A 22381-nucleotide genomic window follows, 5' to 3' on the forward strand; every position below is an offset into this window, starting at 1 on the left:
TGCTGAAATGACTGTTTACAGGGTATAGAGACATAATAGTTAACTGATTCCTTTTAAAAAAGATAAAAAATAGATAAAAATCAATCATATAATGTACCTGTAGTTTTTTAGTTTCGTTTTTGCATCTAGTTTCGTTTTAGCATGTTATGCTGTATCTGTGCTGGACAGAGCCATAGAGCAGTGATGGTTTGAAAACAAAACTAAAATCTCCCAGTACTGTGGTGATCAGGAAACAGACAACCAGAAAGTGTCCAAAACAGACAACCAGAAAGTGTCCAAAACAGAGGAGAATTACAGCAACATCAGAGCAAAAACGAACAGTGAGGACATGAAACCAGGACTGCAGTAAGGTAAAGGACGCTATTTAGCTAAAAAAAAAAATCCTTTAGTGACCCTTTAACCACTTGCTTACTGGGCACATAAACCCCCCTCCTGCCCAGGTGAAATTTCAGCTTTCGGCACTGCGTCGCTTTAACTAACAATTGCGCGGTCGTGCGACGTGGCTCCCAAACAAAATTGACGTCCTTTTTTCCCCACAAGTAGAGCTTTATTTTGGTGGTATTTGATCGCCTGTGCGGTTTTTATTTTTTGCGCTATAAACAAAAAAGTGCGACAATTTTGAAAAAAAATACAATATTTTTTACTTCTTGCTGTAATAAATATCCCAATTTAAAAAAAAAAAAACACATTTTTTTTCTCAGTTTAGGCCGATACGTATTCTTCTACATATTTTTGTTTAAAAAAAAAAAATCGCAATAAGCGACTGGTTTGCGCAAAAGTTATAGCGCTTACAAAATAGGGGACAGAATTATTATTTTTTATTATTATTTTTTTTTTTACTAGAAATGGCGGCGATCTGCGATTTTTATTGGGACTGCGACGTTATGGCGGACACATCGGACACATTTTTGGCGCCATTCACATTTATACTGCGATCAGTGCTATAAATATGCACTAATTACAGTATAAATGTGACTGGCACTGAAGGGGTTAACACTAGGGGGTGAGGAAGGGGTTAAATATGTTTCCTATAAAGTGTTCTAACTGTAGGTGGAGGGGGGTGACTGGGGGGGGGTGACCGATCTATGTCCCTATGTACAAGAGACACAGATCGGTCGCCCCTCCAGAGACAGCACCGCTGTCTCTGTGTAAAACGGCAATGAGAGATGATCTCATATGTTTACATATGAGATCATCTCTCATTGGCCGCGCAGATCGCAAACGGCCACTCTGATTGGCCGTTCGCGGCCATCTGTAATTGGCTGTGTCCAAGGGACACGGCCAACACAGATTTTCCCCGCTGCGCGCTCTGGAGCGCGCGCGGGGACCGCCCAAAGGGGCGGACGTCAATTGACGTCCTGTTGGCTTTTGGGATCCGCGCGGTAGCCGTCAATTGACGGCAGGCGGATCCCAAGTGGTTAAGGTAGTTGTGGGTTGTTGTTGTTTTTTTTTACACTGCTGCAGGTGTAAAGTGCAGACACCTAGAGGTGCACATGCTTGCAGAAGCCTGCAATGCTCCACCATCATGTCTGATCACCCGACTCTTCTGATGGCCAAAGCTCCGGCTCTTCCTGGTTGTACTGAAGCTTCCCTGACCCCATGGGAGGAAATTCCACAATCTCTCGCACTGGAAGTGTCAGAACTTTCCCCATCAGGAGAGTTGGGTATTCAGGTGTAGCGATGGGAACTTGCAGTCTGCTGCAGACATGCGCACCTCTAGGTACCAGTACTTTACACCCAATAGCAGCTTTCCTTTTTGTTTTGGTACTTTGAACAGGAATGCATTGTGATATAAGTGATATAAATAGGTAATAAAGATGACATGTATACATGAAAGAAAAAGAATTGCAGCGGGGCTAGTCAACTATCGCTTTCCTCCATCCCCTCTTCTTCTGTTTTTACAGCCTGTCCACGTCCTATAAAGAAAAGCAGAAATAAGGTCATCGTTTACAGTCATTTTCTTCTTTTATACCTTTAACCGCATTTTTAATATGTATTTTAGATACACATGCGAGTTTGATAAGCTTGAAGTTTAGGGCTTGGGTCGATGTGATTTTCTTGTGGTTTCCAGTGTGACTATGTACTGTATAGACATAGGGGCAGATCCACGTAGCGCGGCGCATTCTTCCGTCCGGCGTAGCGTATCTCTGATACGCTACGTCGCCGTAACTTAAGTTTTTTTTTTTTTGTATCCTGAAAGAATTTCTGCCGTAAGTTACGGCGGCGTAGTGTAACTTAGGCGGCGTAAGGGCGCGCAATTCAAATGAATGTGATGGGGGCGTGTTTTATGTTAATACGTCTTGACCCGACATAAATGACGTTTTTTTTAACTGCGCATGCGCCGTCCGTGGGGGTATCCCAGTGCGCATGCTCGAAATTAACCTGCAACAAGCCAATGCTTACGACGTAGACGTCATTCTACGCAAAGCCCTATTCGCGAACGACTTACGCAAACGACGTAACATTTTAAAAATTCAACGTGGGAACGACGGCCATACTTAAAGCGGGAGTTCACCCAATTCGGTTTTTGTTTCTATTCTAGCCTTAGATTCCTGCTCGTTTTGTATAGGGGAATCGGCTAGTTGTTTTAAAATATGATCCGTACTTACCCGTTTTCGAGATGCATCTTCTTCCGTCGCTTCCAGGTATGGGTCTTCGGGAGCGGGCGTTCCTTCTTGATTGACAGTCTTCCGAGAGGCTTCCGACGGTCGCATCCATCGCGTCACTCGTAGCCGAAAGAAGCTGAACGTCGGTGCGGCTCTATACTGCGCCTGCGCACCGACGTTCGGCTTATTTCGGAAAATCGTGACGCGATGGATGCGACCGTCGGAAGCCTCTCGGAAGACTGTCAATCAAGAAGGAACGCCCATTCCCGCAGCCCATACCCGGAAGCGACGGAGAGGATGCATCTCGTAAACGGGTAAGTACGGATCATATTTTAAAACCAATAGCCGATTCCCCTAGAGAAAACGAGCATGAAGCTAAGGGGAAAATGTATAAGCTATGGGTGAACCTCCGCTTTAACATAGGATACGCCTCATATAGCAGGGCTAACTATACGCCGAAAAAAGCCTTACGGAAACGGCGTAAAAAAATGCGCCGGCCAGACGTGCGTTCGTGGATCGCCGTATCTAGCTAATTTGCATACTCGACGCGGAATTCGACGGAAACGCCACCTAGCGGCCAGCGTAAATATGCACCTACGATCCGACGGCGTACTAAGACGTACGCCTGTCGGATCGAACCCAGATTCAGTCGTATCTTGTTTTGTGAATACAAAACACAGATACGACGATGGGGCATTTTAAAAATTACGCGGCGTATCCATAGATACGCCGGCGTAATTCGTTTGTGGATCTGGTCCATAGTAGGTAAGGTTGAATAAAGGCAGTAGCCCATCCAGTTCAACCTGTGTAAAAACCTGCGATGCGACTTGCTTGCAACTTTTGTGCAACTTTGATCCGACTTCAGTGCAAATTTACTCAGAGGTCACATCAGCATTAGAAACAATTAGAAGAAGCAATTCGGATAAGATTTTGATTAACCACTTGCCGACCTTTAACAGCTACAGTGCAGCGGGGGAAGCCGATGTCCGTGACCGGCGGCCACGATGTCTGCTGGCCACCCGCGATCGCTCCACAGAGAGCCAGAACGGGATCTGTCAATCTAAACAAACAGATCCCTATTCTGACAGGGGAATACAGTGAGATCGTCTGTTCCTAGTGATTAGGAACAGCGATCTCTCTGTACTTCCAGTCAGTCCCATCCCCCCACAGTTAGAAACACCTCCCAGGGAACACATTTAACACCTTGATCACCCCCTAGTGTTAACCCCTTCCCTATCAGTGACATTAATATAGTAATTATATTTGTATAGCACTGTTCGCTGTATAAATATCACTGGTCCCAAAAAAGTGTCAAAAGTGTCTGATCTGTCTGCCGCAATGTTACAGTCCCGCTAAAAATCGTTGATCACCGCCATTACTAGTAAAAAATAAAAAATAAAAATGCCGTAATTATATTCCCTATTTTGTAGACATGATAACTTTTGCGCAAACCAATTAATATATGCTTATTGCGATTTTTTTTTAGTGTTTTTTTTTTCAAAATTGTTGGTCTTTTTTTGTTCATAGTGCAAAAAATAAAAACCTCAGAGGTGTTCAAATACCACCAAAAGAAAGCTCTATTTGTGGGGAAAAAAGGACATACATTTTGTTTGAGAGCCACGTGCAATTGTCAGTTAAAGCGACGCAGTGCCGAATCGCAAAAAGTGGCCTGGTCTTTGGCCAGCCAATTGGTTCGGGGCTTAAGTGGTTAATAGCTTTGCATAATGCAGCAATATCAATACACACAAAAAAAATTTCCTCAGTTTAGGCCGATACGTATTCTTCTAAATATTTTTGGTAAAAAAAAAAATCGCAATAAGCGTTTATTGATTGGTTTGAGCAAAAGTTATAGGGCTGGATTCAGATACATAGGCGTATCTGTCCGCCCGGCGCAACGTATCTGAGATACGTTACGCCGCTCTAACTTTGGGTGCGAGTTACATAGTTAGTCAGGTTGAAAAAAGACACAAGTCCATCCAGTTCAACCACAAAAAATAAAAAAACATTATTCAGAAAGAACTTGCGCCCTTAGTTAGACCGGCGTAGCGTATGTGTTGCGGCGTAAGGCCACGTAATTCAAATGGGGATGTAGGGGGCGTGTTTTATTTCAATTTCCCTTGACCCCGCGTTTTTTACGTTTTACTTGAACGGCGCATGCGCTGTCCGTAAAATCTCCCAGTGTGCATTGCTCTAAATGACGTCGCAAGGACGTCATTGCTTTCGACGTGAACGTAAATTACGTCCAGCCGTATTCGCGAACGACTTACGCAAACGACGTAAAATTTCAAAACTCGGCTCGGGAACGACGGCCATACTTAACATTAGCTACCCCTCATATAGCAGGGGTAACTATACGCCGGAAAAAGCCGAACGCAAACAACGTAAAAAAAAGCACCGGGCGGTCGTTCGTTTCTGAATCTCCTCATTTGCATATTCCTCGCGTAAACAAACTGAAGCGCCACCTAGCGGCCAGCGTGAGATTGCAGCCTAAGATCCGACGGTGTAAGTCACTTACACCTGTCGGATCTTAGGGATATCTATGCGTAACCTGATTCTATGAATCAGGCGGATAGATACGACTGTCGGAACTCAGAGATACGACGGCGTATCAGGAGATACGCCGTCGTATCTCTTTCTGAATCTGGCCCATAGTGTCTACAAAATAGGGGATAGTTTGATGGCATTTTTATTAATATTTTTTTTTTACTAGTAATGGTGGTGATCAGCGATTTTTATCATGACTGCGATATTATGGCTGACACATTGGACACGTTTGACACCATTTTGGGACCATTGTAATTTTTACAGCGACCAGTGCTATAAAAATGCACTGATTACTGTAAAAATTACACTGGCAGTGAAGGGGTTAACCTGTAGGGGGCACTGAAGGGGTTAAGTGTGACCTAGGAAGTGTTTCTAACTGTTAGGGGGTGTGGCTTGCCGTAACACGTCACTGATCGCTGTTTCCGATGAGAGGGAACATTCGATCAGTGATATGTCACTAGAAAGAACGGGGAGATGTTGTGTTTACACTGACATCTCCCTGTTCTTCAGCTCCGTGACACAATTGCTGGACACCGGCAATCCAAATTTCAATCCATTCTTTGGCCAGCTTTAGAACAGTGATCCATTCCCCCTCAACCCCCACCCTGCCTGATCTGTTTAGTTTGAAGTTTCAATCAGATAGAAACAGTCAGAAGGCAAACAGCTTCTCTGTAGTTAAAATGCATAATGCTCAGCAATCTTGTGTTACCACTATGTTTGTTGCAAGATTTTTATAACTAGATAAAAATATAAACATTAAAGCAGAGTTTCACCCAGAAGTGGAACTTCTGCGGATCGAATTCCCCCCCTGGTGCCACATTTGCCACCTTTCAGGGGGGAGCGGATACCTGGTATCTGCTCCCACTTCTTGAAAAAGATTGCTGCACTTTGTGCAATGAACTGCCCAATGTCCCCCCTAACCCCGCCCGCTGCATTCTTGGAGACACACAGGTCCCAGAAGACAGCAGCGATCATTCAGAATGCGTTGTGTCGTGACTTACGCATGCACAGTAGGGTGACCACTTGTCCTGGAATGCTCGGGACAGTCCCGCATTTTGCAGGTCTGTCCCGGGCACCTTCATTCCAGGACAATACAGTGTCCCTGAATGAAGCTGACACAGCCACCCTCCAGCCAATCTAATGCCCCCCAAAAATGGCCGTCACATCACGGCTTTACTCACTGACAGTACTTGTCCTGGCTAGGAATGCCTGGGGGAGCACAATCCCCCACCCCCTGCTTGTGATTGGAGAAATAATAAATCCCGCCTATTGTGTCCAATCACTGTGCTGTGATTCGTTACAGCACAAGCTGACTTTTGGGAAGGGAGGGTGTCCCTGAATGGTAGTTTGTAAATGTGGTCACCCTAGCACAGTAGGCAACAGGCTGTGAAGCTACAAGCCTTCACTTCCTGTTTCCCTTAGTAAGGATGCCAGCGCCTGCACCCGGAGCCGAGGGATGGGGCGGCTTCGGGTGCCAACATTGCAGGCTCCCTGGACAGGTAGGTGTCCTTATATTAAATGCAGTAGCTGCTGACTTTTCATTTTTTTCCCCAGGAGGAACTTTGCTTTAAATCACTCAAAACCATTATACTGTAGCTTCCTTTTAAAACATACAAATGAACCCAAAATACTCTGTACCCATATTCAGATGTTTCCAGCCGCCATACTTACTTGAATAGAATTTCTTTACAATGATCACAAGACCACAAATCACCAAAAGAATTAAAACGATAATGACAATATACAGTGCTGTGAGCCCAGAGGACTGTTTTCCCGTTTTTGATTCTGTTCAGGAAAATAAGAAAAGACAATGAATAGGTTTGCTGCATTTTATTTTATTTTTCAATGGCAGTTGAAAATAAGCCACATTATCCATCACAAGTGGCAGTTGATGAAAGGACCCATCCCCACCTGTTCTTTCATACCTTCTTCAATTGCCACATCTTGGCATTTGATAGTGGATCTACACACTGGCCTCAACTGCTTTCTGATGAGAAGTATGTTTTTATTCTGTTTTGTGAAGCATTCTTAACCACTTAAGGGCCGGACCAATATGCTGCCTAAAGACCCAAGGTGTTTTTACAGTTCGGGACTGCGTTGCTTTAACAGACAATTGCGCGGTCGTGCGACGTGGTTCCCAAACAAAATTGGCGTCCTTTTTTCCCCACAAATAGAGCTTTCTTTTGGTGGTATTTGATCACCTCTGCGGTTTTTATTTTTTGCGCTATAAACAAATATAGAGCGCCAATTTTGAAAAAAATGCAATATTTTTTACTTTTTGCTATAATAAATATCCCCCAAAAACATATATACATTTTGTTTTCCTCAGTTTAGGCCGATACGTATTGTTCTACCTATTTTTGGTAAAAAAAATCGCAATAATCGTTTATCGGTTGGTTTGCGCAAAATTTATAGCGTTTACAAAATAGGGGATAGTTTTATTGCATTTTTATTTTTTTTACTACTAATGGCGGCAATCAGCGATTTTTTTTCGTGACTGCGACATTATGGCGGACACTTCGGACAATTTTGACACATTTTTGTGACCATTGTCATTTTCACAGCAAAAAATGCATTTAAATTGCATTGTTTATTGTGAAAATTACAGTTGCAGTTTGGGAGTTAAACACAGGGGGCGCTGTAACATTTAGGGTTCACTTAGTGTGTGTTTACAACTGTAGGGGGGTGTGGCTGTAGGACTGACGTCATCGATCGAGTCTCCCTAATAAAAGGGATCACTCGATCGATGCGCCGCCACAGTGAAGCACGGGGAAGCCGTGTTTACATACGGCTCTCCCCGTTCTTCAGCTCCGGGGAGCGATCGCGGCGGGGCAGCTATAAAAACGAATAGCTGCGCCGTCGTCCCGGATCGCTCCCCAAGGCTTACCGACCACCGCATGTACCGGGGGGGGGGGGGTTCCGATCGGACCCCCGACCCACGTCAAGCAGAGCACGTACAGGTACGTACTTGTGACTGTCCGTGCCATTCTGCTGACGTATATCTACATGAGGAGGTCGGCAAGTGGTTAAAATGAATATATGGGTTGCAGTAAGCCTCCATAGACATTAGTGTGTCTCCTAAGACCCCTTTCACACTGGAGCGGTTTGCAGGCGCTATTGCACTAAAAATAGCGCCTGCAAACCGACCCTGAACAACCGCTGCTGTTTCTCCAGTGTGAAAGCCTGAGGGCTTTCACACTAGGGCGGTGCGCTAGCAGGGCAGTAAAAAAAGTCCTGCCAGCCGCATCTTTGGAGCGGTGAAGGAGCGGTGTGTATACTGCTCCTCCACCGCTCCTGCCCATTTAAATCAATGGGCACCGTGGCTATACCGCCTGCAATGCGACTCTGCAGAGGCGCTTTGCATGGCTTTTAACCCATTCTCGGCCGCTAGCAAGGATAAAACCGCCCTGCTAGCGCCCGAATATGGCCGTGAAATTGCCCGTAAAGTGCCGCTAAAAATAGCGGTGCTTTACCGCCGACGCACCTCCCGCCCCAGTGTGAAAGGGGCCTAAAAAAAGTCCTGCTAGCCACATCTTAGGAGCAAAGCTTTCCTGATGACGCAATAGCGAAACGCGTAGAGGCTGTCTGGACACACACACGGAGGGGGAAGCATGCCAGGATCCCTTGTAGCAACACATGAGGAGAAAAGCGGGGTACGCACACCTTCTAGGACGCTATTTAAATGCTGGTCAGCGGCTTTTAACGGTTGACACTGCCAAAGACACTCAGTGCTGGTCAGAGGCACTCCTTATTGTAAGTGCAACTTTTTTTATCTTTTTAATAAATACGTTTTAACATACTACACCATGATGAGCCCCTTGTTTTTGAGGATTTAAGGATATCTTGTAAAAGGGAGAAGGAGGCAACACCCACTGACGGACAAAGAAAAGACACCACTTTGGGGCCTAATATTATCCGGGGTCTGGTGAGTGTTGAGTTTAACCATTGGTGATGGTGGCACATCTTTGTCGGGTGGAAGAGACAGCTGCACTTTTCTGTATACAGCACTACCAGCATTGAACTCTTGTTATACTGGAACCTATTGTATAAGAGCAAGATTGCCTGCCATTGGACTATTTTCAGTGGCCCAGATTCAGTAAGAATTGCGCCTAAATTACGGAGGCACAGGGCAACGATTTTGCCCTGCGCCCCCGCAAATTTGCGCCGCTGCCCTCGATTCACGGAGCAGTAGCTCCGTAAATTGCGAGGGCGTGCCGGCAAAATTGCCCGGCGTAAGCGCGCGCAATTTAAATGATCCCGCGGGGGGCGGGAATCATTTAAATTAAGCGCGTTCCCGCGCCGATCGTAAAGCGCATGCACCGTCTGGAAACTTTCCCGACGTGCATTGCGGCAAATGACGTCGCAAGGACGTCATTTGCTTCAAAGTGAACGTGAATGGCGTCCAGCGCCATTCACGAATCACTTACGCAAACGACTTGAAATTCAAATTTCACGACGCGGGAACGGCGGGTATACTTTAGCATTGGCTGCCCCTACTATTAGAAGGGTCAGCCTTACGCTAAAGACGCCGTACGGAAACTCCGTAACTTGCGTACGCAGGGCTCGCGCAACATTGTGAATCGGTGTTAGTATGCAATTTGCATACTATACACTGAGGACAATGGGAGCGCCCCCTAGCGGTCATCGCAAGAATGCAGCCTAAAATCTGCGTGGCATAAGAGCCTTATGCCACGCAGATTTTAGGCTGCAGTCGGCGTTACGATGTTCCTGAATCAGGAGCATTCGTAACGCCGGCGCAAGCAAGCAATTGCGCTGCGTAACTATGGTTACGCAGGCGCAATTGCTCTCTGAATCCGGGCCAGTGCAGCTAGCACATTGCACATTCTACTGGCCTCTTGATTACTTTTTATTCATATATATTTTTTGGTATTATTTGTTTCCAATATTAGTCATTGGACTATTCACAGTGCAGTTGGCACATTGCACATTGTTTGTTTTCTTGAATATTTTTTATTTACATATATTTATATATTTTTTGCATCGTTTGTTTTCACTATTTAGTCGGCTAGTAGTAGCAATAGAAGCCATTTTTTTCCTTCACGGGAGCACTATGGCATATTGATGTGTATGCCGATACACCAACCTAAATCTTTGGTTCATGTTTAAAATATTGTGTCACACTTGCATAATATATATTTCTATAGATCGTTTGTATTTAGGTTATCCACACTAAATATTGGGTACATCGTGTCCCTGATATTTTTTTTCACACATGGTTGATTGTGTATTATATCAGCCCACAGTTCACATCTACAGAGATTAAACCCTCTGGATAATTAGATCAGCGCAGTAACATTTTTCTTTTTATGCACATTTAACCCCTGCATAGGGTTTACACAGTACTGCAGCAGATCACGGTTTTTAATTTCTTTTGCGCCGGTGACACCTACAACAAGATTCCTCAGACAGGAGGTAAAGGACAATCTGCAGTAGAAAGCAGAGACATGGGAATAAAAAATTACTGCAGTCTTAGGCCCGGATTCACAAAGCACTTACGCCGACGTATCTCGAGATACGCCGCGTAAGTGTAAATATGCGCCGTCGTATCTGTGCGCCGTGCCCACAGAACTAAGATACGCCTAAAAACAGGCTTCATCCGACCGACGTAACTTGCCTACGCCGGCATATCGTGGGCGTATATTTATGCTGGCGCTCCCATTGATTTTAGATTCAAATATGCAAATGAGGGAAATATGGCGATTCACAAACGTACTTGCGCCCGGCGCATAATATACGCGGTTTGCGTAAGTCGTACGTCCGGCGTAAAGTTATTCCCCATATAGGAGGCGCAACCCATGCAAAGGTATGGACCAGGGAACACAAGCCGTCGTATTTTACGACACAAGTCCGTCGTTTACGTAGTACGTGAATAGGGCTGGGCGTAGGTTACGTTCACACCGTAGGCGGTGATTCAATGTATCTTAGCCAGTTGTTCCGACGTGATTCTGAGCATGCGCACTGGGATGCGTCCACGGGACGGCACATGCGCTGTTCGTTTTAAGTACTTGTATGGCGCTCGGCCCATCATTTGCATGGGGTCACGCCTCATTAGCAAGGCCCACTTCCACCTACGACGGCTTATGCCGAGGAAACCCAGCGTAGTTTGGGAGGCAAGTGCTTTGCGAATTCGGGGCTTGCCTCTCTGCGCTGCGTCGGCGTAGCGTATATTAGATACGATACGGCGGCATAAATATGCGCCGATGTATGTGAATCCGGGCCTTAGTATGCATCTAATTTACTAAAGAAAAGTTTTTTTATTTCTGTCTGTCTAGCTGTTGGAGAGTAAGGCTCCAATCACACCTGTGGGTTTCATGTGTATTGTTGCAATGTGCAGTGTGTTAAAAAAAAGTCCTGATTGCTGCACCTTTGATACAGTTTCATCAAATTGCATGCCATATAGAGGTCCATGGTAGTGCACCTACAACCAGTGTTGCCAACTGCCAGTATTTTTACTGCCAGCCAGTAAAAAATTGGCACTTTTCACCTGCCAGTGAATGCCAGTAAGAGGAAAAGGTTGCCAGTAAAAAATATGGCTCTGACACTTGGCTCGGAACTGTGCATGAGCAGCTTGGGTCCGGAGCCGGCTGAGACCATCCAAGTGCCTGCTACAGTGTGTTTGGGCGGTGCTGGTGGGGAGACGGATCTGATGGAGGCGATGTCTGAGCGTGTCGTGTGATGTCATGGTGCAAGGGAGCCGAGCCGAGTGGCCAGAGCCTCGTGTGTGTGGGTCTGCAGGACGGGAGAAAGGCAAGCCAGAAGCGGGACTGTCAGTGCTGTTTGAACTGGAGGGGACTGAAGGGACCACCAGGCATGGAGAGAGACTGTCACTGTGACTCAGGAGAGGACGTGTAATGTCGGTGATGAGTTATCATCATCTGTGCTGCTGCACACTGCTGTCAGTATCACTGTGAGAGTACATCGCCCATTCTAATTTCTTGCCCTTCTGAGTCCTGTCCCTTAGCTACTTACTTACTATATCGGAAAAAAAATAAGAAATATGCTTTTTGCCTTAATATCTACCTTAAATCGCATTGGTACTTGCATATTGCACTTATTTGTAGCATAAATACTGGAATTTGCACTTAAAACTGTAATTTTGGAACTTTTTGAACTGTCATTAAATACTTAGCTGTGCCAGTAAATGTTGGGTGTTGTGTCAGTGAATTTCAATCTAGTACCGTGTTTCCCCGAAAATAAGACCTACCCCGAAAATAAGACCTAGTGTGATTTTCGGGAAGGGCTGCAATATAAGTCCTACCCCAAAAATAAGACCTAGTTTACAGTGCTGTCCACTCTATTACAGTGTTATTAAGTGTAGAGAGTGTGTGGGTGGGTGGGTGTTTATGCGATCTAGTTGTGCCAAATACCTACGGCATATCGCTGACCTTCCGCTGCTCTCAGCTGATCTCACGCTGCTTTCCTCTTCTCCTCTCCTCTCAGATGTCAGTGGGGGATCTCAAGCTCCCCTCCCTCTGCAGTTCTCGGAGCTTGGAAGAGGCTTCCGACGGAGCACAGAAGCGCCGAGCGGCGCATGGCTGATGTCACTCCGCTCTGTTTACGGTATTTGCAAGCTGTCAGCAGGAGATGTTGGGGCCCCCCTTCCTCTGCAGTGCTCGGAGCTGGGATGAGGGCCCCGGCTGGCCATGGAAGCGCCGAGCGGCGCTCAGCTGATGTCACTCTGCTCTTCTGCAAGCTGTCAGCGGGGGATGTCAGGCCCCCCTGCCTCTGCAGTGCTCGAAGAAGGGGAAGAGAGCTTTGGTGGGTTACAGATGTGCCAAGCACTATAAGGTATGTGGCACTAATGGATTGCAGAGACATACACATTTTGCAATATGTAGTGGATTCTAGGATTTTACAAGCACTTTACACGGTTCCACAGGGGATTTATGACAGGCATGGGGGAGAGAAGACAGCACACGGCATGATAAGACCTACCCCGAAAATAAGCCCTAGTGTGTTTTTGGGTGCCAAAATTAATATAAGACCCGGGCTTATTTTCGGGGAAACACGGTAGGTTGGCAACACTGCTTACAAAACCACACATATGTGAACTGGCCCTTAGAAAAAAAGTTTGGACTGGACACAAAGGCCTCGTACACACGACCGAACATGTCTGCTGAAACTGGTCCGTGGACCAGTTTCAGCAGACATGTTCGGTCGTGTGTACAGCCGACCGGACAGGTTTCCAGCGGACATTTGTCCACTCGACTGTTTTCGAGCGGACAAATGTTTCTTAGCATTCTAAGAAACATGTCCGCTGGAATCCTGTCCGTCGGACATGTTCAGTCGTCTGTACAGACTCACCGTACATGTCCGACCGGCCGCCATCCCTCGCATGCGTCGAATCACTTCGGCGCATGCATGGAAGCATTGACCTTCCAGCGTTGCGCACGTTGCCGCGTCATCGTCGCGGCGACGGCGGACCGATTTCAGCGAACAGTCCGGTCGTCTGTACGAGGCCAAAAAGTTTGCATATCACTATGTTTAGATCTGAAAAAAAGTGCTGTACCTTGCATATCCTGTTCTGTCAGAGTCACAATAAGAACATAATCCAGACTGCTGTGGTGCACATGACAGGAGTAGTTGTATCCCTCCATTGTTGGCACTTCCACACTGACTCTGATCTGATAGGTGCCATCAGGATGGGGGAGAATTGGAGTCATTTCATATGAAGGAATATGGTCCTTTCCATTCCTCACCCACTTCACATCCACATCTGGGGGGTGAAAACCGTATGCCAAACAATGAAGTCTCGTCTTCTCCTCTGATTGATGATGATCCCACACCTTCACTTCTGGACGTACTAAAAAAAAACAGAAAAAAAGACAATGATTTAAAGCACAACTCAGGGAATTTTTTCTTCCCCGTTTGTTTTGTCCAGGGGTGCACTAAAAGACCATACTCACCTCATCCTTCGTTCCTCGGAAAAACAGCATTCCCCTATGTCCAACGGTGGACTCTTCCTGCCATACTCATATCCAGAGGCAGTCTATTGGCATGATGACATCAGGATTGGCCACCACACAAGACCGCTAGTGTGCTGGGGGCAGGATCAGCAGGGACCAGCGGATTGGTGGATTAGGTAAGCATATCTCTGCTCTCCTCACCCCAGGACAAAAATGAGCAGCTAACTCATGCAGTGCAAGCACAACCCCACTGCGTGGGGCAAAAAATCCTTGAATTCTTCTTTAATATTCTTGACTTTTCCGAGTGGTCCCTTAAATATGTGTTCACCATGTCAGCTTTTACATAGTGATGACATACAGTGGAGGCTCCAATGGCAAAAAGTAAACAAATAAATAAAAATATCGTAACATTTCCATGCATTTCAATAATTGTATAAAGTGATCCAGTACGTGAAGTGATATACCTCCATCCCATCCCTCCATTTTTTATTTAACCACAGTATTTTTCCCCTTTTTTTCCCCTTATTTTAGGAGTGTGTTATTCTATATCAATATTTTTTAAATAGTTTTGCTTAATATTTTTTTATTCGATTTTTCATCAATAGCATCTACTCCTGAAGAAGCGAACTAGGGGCCAAATTCTCAAAAAAGCTGCCTAACTTAACTTTCAGCAGTTAAGTTACACAGGCGTTAAATTTCTACCTAAGTGCCCGATCTTCAAAGCACTTACCTAGAAATTACACGCCGTGTAACTTAAGTGCCTCCGTCGCAAGGCGGTCCTCCTCTCCGGGGGGCGATTACAATTTAAATGAGGCGCGCTCCCGCGCCGGCCGTACTGCGCATGCGTGTGACGTAATTTTCCCGACGTGCAGCGCGCGAACGTAATTTACGCCGGGCTTTGTGGATTGTGAAGGGACAATAAAGTTGCGACGGGTGAAAAAAAAAATACGCGCCGGGAAAAAAATAAATTAAAAAAAAATTGACAGCGTCGCTCGGCATGCATTCCTGAGAGGGAGAACTCCATGCCAATTTTCAAATAAAAAACCGGCATAGGTTCCCCCACCCCAGGAGCATACCAGGCCCTTAGGTCTGGTATGGGTTGTAAGGAGACCCCCCCCTACGCCGAAAATTCGACGTAGGGGGTCCCCCTACAATCCATACCAGACCCGTATCCAAAGCACGCTACCCGACTGGCCAGGAATGGGAGTGGGGACGAGCGAGCGCCCCCCCCCCCTCCTGAGCCGTACCAGGCCGCATGCCCTCAACATGGGGGGGTTGGGTGCTCTGGGGCAGGGGGGCGCACTGCGGGCCCCCCCACCCCAGAGCACCCTGTCCCCATGTTGATGAGGACAGGACCTCTTCCCGACAACCCTGGCCGTTGGTTGTCGGGGTCTGCGGGCGGGGGCTTATCGGAATCTGGGAGTCCCCTCAAATAAGGGGGCCCCCAGATACCGGCCCCCCACCCTAAGTGAATGGATATGGGGTACATCGTACCCCTACCCATTCACCTGGAGGCAAAGTGATAGTTACTTTGCCTCCCACATGGGTAGGCACCCACGTGGTGGGTGCCTACCCACGTGGGTACCTACCGGAGCATGATGGGACGGTGAGGCCTATATAAATGGGATGCAAGGCGCGCTTCCATCATTGCAGCGAGAAGAGGCGTCGGGTCAACATCGGAAGAAGGGAGAAGAAGAGAAGAGAAGAAGATGACGTCACAGAAGACCGCGCTGGCTGCCTGCTAGTAATTGAGCTAACACACGAAGATAGCAGGCAGCCAGCGCTGAAGAAGAAGGCACCGGACAGCTGGAGAAGAACCAGGGTGCGCCGAGTCAACAGCGGAGAGCGGCGAAGATAGAAGACCCCCCCCCCGGAGAGCGGAGAAGACCCCCCCCCCGGAGAGCGGAAGAAGAAGACCCCCCCGGAGAGCGGAGAAGACCCCCGGAGAGCGGAAGAAGAAGCCCCCCCTGGTATTAGAGCTAAAGAAGACAGGGGGGGCCTCCGGAGCAGACTAATAAATGATTTACTCCATTCACTTAGGGTGGGGGGCCGGTATCTGGGGGCCCCCTTATTTGAGGGGACTCCCAGATTCCGATAAGCCCCCGCCCGCAGACCCTGACAACCAATGGCCAGGGTTGTCGGGAAGAGGTCCTGTCCTCATCAACATGGGGACAGGGTGCTCTGGGGTGGGGGGGCCCGCAGTGCGCCCCCCTGCCCCAGAGCACCCAACCCCCCCATGTTGAGGGCATGCGGCCTGGTACGGCTTCAGTAGGGGGGGGGGGCGCTCGCTCGTCCCCACTCCCATTCCTGGCCGGCCGGGTAGCGTGCTTTGGATACGGGTCTGGTATGGATTGTAGGGGGACCCCCTACGTCGAATTTTCGGCGTAGGGGGGGTCTCCTTACAACCCATACCAGACCTAAGGGCCTGGTATGCTCCTGGGGGGGAACCCATGCCGGTTTTGATTTTACAAATTGCCGTGGAGTTCTCCCTCAGGAATGCATACCAAATGCCGTCGCTTAAATGTGCTTTTACATGGTGTTACTAACTTTCCACATTGTAAAACCAGCCCTAGTTTTGCGCAAGCAAATCGGAACTTACGCAGAAATCACAATGCTGAAAAGCTTTGTGGATCTGCTTAAGTCCTCATTTGCATACGCAAAGCAGCATTTCAATGAGAAATGCCCCCAGCGGCGGATGCGGTACTGCATCCTAAAATCTGACCGTGTAAGTGTCTTACAGATGTCAGATCTTCTGCCTAACTTTGGAAAAAGCCTTTTGAGGATCGTTTCCAAAGTTAGGCACAGGGATACGCAGGCTGAACAGCAGTTCCGCCTGCGTATCTCTTTTGAGAATTTGGCCCTAGGTTTCTGAAACGCATCAGCAATTTGGGTGATGATTGATTTTGGCATTTAACTGTTAATTTGTGAACTTAATTACTTTTGGAGCTCTAATTATAGTATAGTACAGGGTTTGACAAATTTGCTTGGAATCTAGGAGCCAGCTAAAAAAGTTAGGAGCCAGAAAACGCGCCCGTCCCGCCAAGCTTGCGCGCAGAAGCGAAAACATACGTGAGCAGCGCCCACATATGTAAACGGTGTTCAAACCACACATGTGAGGTATCACCGCGATTGGTAGAGCGAGAGCAATAATTCTAGCCCTAGACCTCCTCTGTAACTCAAAACATGCAACCTGTAGATTTTTTTAAACGCGGCCTATGAAGATTTTAAAGGGTAAAAGTTTGTCGGCATTCCACGAGCGGACGCAATTTTGAAGCATGACATGTTGGGTATGAATTTACTCGGCATAACATTATCTTTCATAATATAAAAAAAAATGGGGATAACTTTACTGTTGTCTTATTTTTTAATTACAAAAAGTGTAATTTTGTCCCAAAAAAGTGCGCTTGTAAGACCGCTGCGCAAATACGGCGTGACAGAAAGTATTGCAACTATCGCCATTTTATTCTCTAGGGTGTTAGGATAAAAAATATATATAATGTTTGGGGGTTCTAATTTCGAGGGAAGAAGATGGCAGTGAAAATAGTGAAAAATTACATTAGAATTGCTGTTTAACTTGTAATGCTTAACTTGTAATACCAACGGCCACCACCAGATGGCGCCAGCTTACACATCTGGTGGTAATAACTTGTAATACCAACGGCTCACCATCGCATGCGCCGGCCGACTACATTTCCCAGTGCGCATTGCGGCTAAGTACGCCGTACGGGCCTATTGATTTTGACATGGACGTAAACAACGTAAATCCCGATTCGCGGACGACTTACGCAAACGACGTAAACATTTCGAATTTCGCGGCGGGAACGGCAGCCATATTTAACATTACTAGTCCACTAGAGCATAGCTCTAACTTTAGGCGGCCTATCTCTTACGGAAACGACGTAATTCGACTGCGGCGGCCGCGCGTACGTTCGTGAATCGGCGTACAAGCTCATTTACATAATCTACGCCGGCCGCAATGGAAGCGCCACCTAGCGGTCAGCCAAAACAATGCAATCTAAGATAGGACGGCGCAAGCCGTCCTATCTTAGATATGTTTAAGCGTATCTCTGTTGGAGAATACACTTAAACATAGGTCAGAGTTAGGTCGACTTATCTGTAGATAAGCCGGCCTAACTCTTTCTGAATCTACCTAAAAGTAATTTTTTTTATAAAAAACAATTTTTTTTTATATGTCCTCAAAAATGTTTAAAGTTCAAAAATTTGCCATATAGTTATTGTTAAAGCAGAACTAAAGTAAGCAAACACTCGCCTCTGCTCCACCAGAGGTGTCCTCCTCTCCCTGGCTTCTACCTGGTGTAGGGTTTTGGGCCGTCTTAATTGGCTGGTGCGGGATTATGTAACTTTCACGTATGTGTAGAAGTTGATTCATCCCAGCACCAAGGCACTGTGCCAAGAATGTACAATTTGCTGTGAATGCGAAGCTCAACGTACAGAGACCAGACAGAATTATAAGATTTGGCTCTTATGGTCTTCAAGGGAGTTTGTGCACTATGTTTGAGGTTCGTTGATTTCCTGTTGGGTTAGGCAAGTGTTAGTTTGACAGAACTATGGTTAGTTTGCTCATCTTGATGTTTACATGGCTTCCCCAGCATCCCTCCCAATGGACCCAGGCTGCATGCAAACCACAGGCCAAAGGTTGAACACCTGCCTGATTGAATACAGAGTGAATAGATAGATAGGTGGGTCCTCCTATTCCATAGTTTAGCATGCGGCCAGGCCCGTCTGGAGAGATGCTGGAGATGCCATGCAAACATACCCGGACTGGGACAAAAAATAGGCCCGGGCATTTTAGACTGAGTAGCCCGGGGGGGGGGGGGGGGGGGCATGGCGGCACTTTGTGGCGGCGGTTAATGATGGAATGTGGGGTTCCAGCACCTTGTACCTCTGGACCCCTTTATATTACACAGCACCCTGCACCTCTGGACCCCTTTACATTACACAGCACCCTGGACCCCTTTACATTACATAACACCGCAACTCTTGACCCTTTTACATTACACAGCACCCTGCACCTCTAGACCCCTTTACATTACACAGCACCCTGCACCTCTGGGCCCCTTTACATTACACAGCACCCTGCACCTCTGGACCCTTTTACATTACACAGCACCCAGCACCTCTGGGCCCCTTTACATTACACAGCACCCTGCACCTCTGGACCCCTTTACATTACACAGCACCCTGCACCTCTGGACCCCTTTACATTACACAGCACCCTGCACCTCTGGACCCCTTTACATTACACAGAACCCTGGACCCCTTTACATTACATAACACTGCACCTCTTGACCCTTTCACATTACACAGCACCCTGCACCTCTGGACCCTTTTACATTACACAGCACCCAGCACCTCTGGACCCCTTTACATTACACAGCACCCTGCACCTCTGGACCCTTTTACATTACATAGCACCCTGCACCTCTGGACCCCTTTACATTACACAGCCCCCCACAGTTTGTTACACAGACACCCCGCCAACAGTTCTGGACCCCTGCATGTTACACTGGGGGGAGACGTGCCTGCATGCAAAGATAGGAGTTGTGGCAGCTTAGCTCAATGTGAACTTAGCCTTTAATGGTTTATTTTAAGGGGACACACATATCAACTATTATATTCTTTCTATGGCTGCTCCTATTTTGCCTTATAATTTGTCCCTAGAATGCATTGTAATGGGCCTCCTTACTACCAATTATAATCTGAGTTTGATTATTGAGGAATAAAAGAATCTTTCTGAGGTCTGGTCTAACATGTGTCATTTCACTACAGAGCCAGAATAACTGAACCTGCAGCTCTAAAGATATGAAACTTGGCATTAATATCATTAGACCCCTTTTACACTGGGGTGCTTTTCAGGCGTATTTTCTCTAAAAATAGTGCCTGTAAAGCGCCTCTCAATTCTCCCCAGTGTGAAAGCCCAAGTGCTTTCACACTGGGGCGGTGTGCTTGCAGGTCGAGAAAAAAGTTCCGCAAGCAGCATCTTTGGGGTGGTGGGGGAGCAGTGTATACACTGCTTCTCCACCACTCCCCTGGCCATTGAAATGAATGGCCACTGCTGCCGAAGCGTCTGCAAAGTGCTTCGGCAACTGCGCTTTTCGTGCGCTTTTAACCCTTTCCTCAGCTGCTAGCGGGGGATAAAAGTGCCCTGCTAGCGGCCGAATAGCACCACTTCAACAGCAGTAAAGTGCCGCTAAAGCTAGTGGTGTTTTACTGCTAATGTCGCACCGCCCCAGTGTGAAAGTAGCGTTATGGAGGACACAGTCTGCACCCAGGAGCTCTTCTCATTTCATGGCAGGTACACTCCTACTAGAAGATAACAATCATGATTCCATAAAAAATAAATTCTTACCAGGCTTTAAGCTCTCTTTCATATAGTCCAGGTAGACCTTGAACCATGTCTTACACTCCTGCTCCATATACCACTTTTGCTTTTCAGCGCTGGACTTGCGGCTGTTCCAGGCATCCGTCATCTTATTCGCATCAGGCTTCAGAGAAACATACTTGGACATAAATGTATCCAACGCTATAAAATGATCCCCATTGGCCGCAAACTCTTCATATCCGCTAACGTTATCATCCTCATCTCCAGACATCTGGCACCAAAATCGAACTTGTAAAACAAGCCCGTTATTTCGATCTGCAATAAAAATAATAGTGAATTTATATAAACCCATTTAGCAATAACAAAAGCAATTTAAAATGTACACAATTAGGTTTGATTAATAAGGCCCAGAAAAAGACAATGAAAATTAGTCAGCTGAGGCAACCAAATTTTAACTTTGATTACAGGGAGTGCAGAATTATTAGGCAAATGAGTATTTTGACCACATCATCCTCTTTATGCATGTTGTCTTACTCCAAGCTGTATAGGCTCGAAAGCCTACTACCAATTAAGCATATTAGGTGATGTGCATCTCTGTAATGAGAAGGGGTGTGGTCTAATGACATCAACACCCTATATCAGGTGTGCATAATTATTAGGCAACTTCCTTTCCTTTGGCAAAATGGGTCAAAAGAAGGACTTGACAGGCTCAGAAAAGTCAAAAATAGTGAGATATCTTGCAGAGGGATGCAGCACTCTTAAAATTGCAAAGCTTCTGAAGCGTGATCATCGAACAATCAAGCGTTTCATTCAAAATAGTCAACAGGGTCGCAAGAAGCGTGTGGAAAAACCAAGGCGCAAAATAACTGCCCATGAACTGAGAAAAGTCAAGCGTGCAGCTGCCAAGATGCCACTTGCCACCAGTTTGGCCATATTTCAGAGCTGCAACATCACTGGAGTGCCCAAAAGCACAAGGTGTGCAATACTCAGAGACATGGCCAAGGTAAGAAAGGCTGAAAGACGACCACCACTGAACAAGACACACAAGCTGAAACGTCAAGACTGGGCCAAGAAATATCTCAAGACTGATTTTTCTAAGGTTTTATGGACTGATGAAATGAGAGTGAGTCTTGATGGGCCAGATGGATGGGCCCGTGGCTGGATTGGTAAAGGGCAGAGAGCTCCAGTCCGACTCAGGCGCCAGCAAGGTGGAGGTGGAGTACTGGTTTGGGCTGGTATCATCAAAGATGAGCTTGTGGGGCCTTTTCGGGTTGAGGATGGAGTCAAGCTCAAACTCCCAGTCCTACTGCCAGTTTCTGGAAGACACCTTCTTCAAGCAGTGGTACAGGAAGAAGTCTGCATCCTTCAAGAAAAACATGATTTTCATGCAGGACAATGCTCCATCACACGCGTCCAAGTACTCCACAGCGTGGCTGGCAAGAAAGGGTATAAAAGAAGAAAAACGAATGACATGGCCTCCTTGTTCACCTGATCTGAACCCCATTAAGAACCTGTGGTCCATCATCAAATGTGAAATTTACAAGGAGGGAAAACTACACCTCTCTGAACAGTGTCTGGGAGGCTGCGGTTGCTGCTGCACACAATGTTGATGGTGAACAGATCAAAACACTGACAGAATCCATGGATGGCAGGCTTTTGAGTTTCCTTGCAAAGAAAGGTGGCTATATTGGTCACTGATTTGTTTTTGTTTTGTTTTTGAATGTCAGAAATGTATATTTGTGAATGTTGAGATGTAATATTGGTTTCACTGGTAAAAATAAATAATTGAAATGGGTATATATTTGTTTTTTGTTAAGTTGCCCAATAATTATGCACAGTAATAGTCACCTGCACACACAGATATCCCCCTAAAATAGCTAAAACTAAAAACAAACTAAAAACTACTTCCAAAAATATTCAGCTTTGATATTAATGAGTTCATTGAGAACATGGTTGTTGTT

The 22381-nt window shown here is 46.5% G+C and overlaps 1 protein-coding gene across 3 annotated transcripts in view; it reads right to left on the reverse strand.

The window, feature by feature from the left end:
* Positions 1-1443: 1443 nt before the first annotated feature.
* Positions 1444-22381, reverse strand: part of LOC120914283 (major histocompatibility complex class I-related gene protein-like) — a 37730-nt gene continuing 16792 nt past the window's right edge. For all 3 annotated transcript variants that reach the window (XM_040324911.1, XM_040324913.1, XM_040324910.1), the window contains 4 exons: positions 20448-20735; positions 13681-13974; positions 6822-6935; positions 1444-1916 (listed from right to left, as the gene is read on the reverse strand). In XM_040324911.1, the coding sequence (XP_040180845.1) occupies positions 1861-1916; positions 6822-6935; positions 13681-13974; positions 20448-20735 (752 nt within the window). In that variant the 3' untranslated portion in view covers positions 1444-1860. The remainder of the gene's footprint in view (positions 1917-6821; positions 6936-13680; positions 13975-20447; positions 20736-22381) is intronic.

This window comes from Rana temporaria, chromosome 9 (assembly GCF_905171775.1).
Source record: "Rana temporaria chromosome 9, aRanTem1.1, whole genome shotgun sequence".
NCBI lineage: Eukaryota > Metazoa > Chordata > Amphibia > Anura > Ranidae > Rana > Rana temporaria.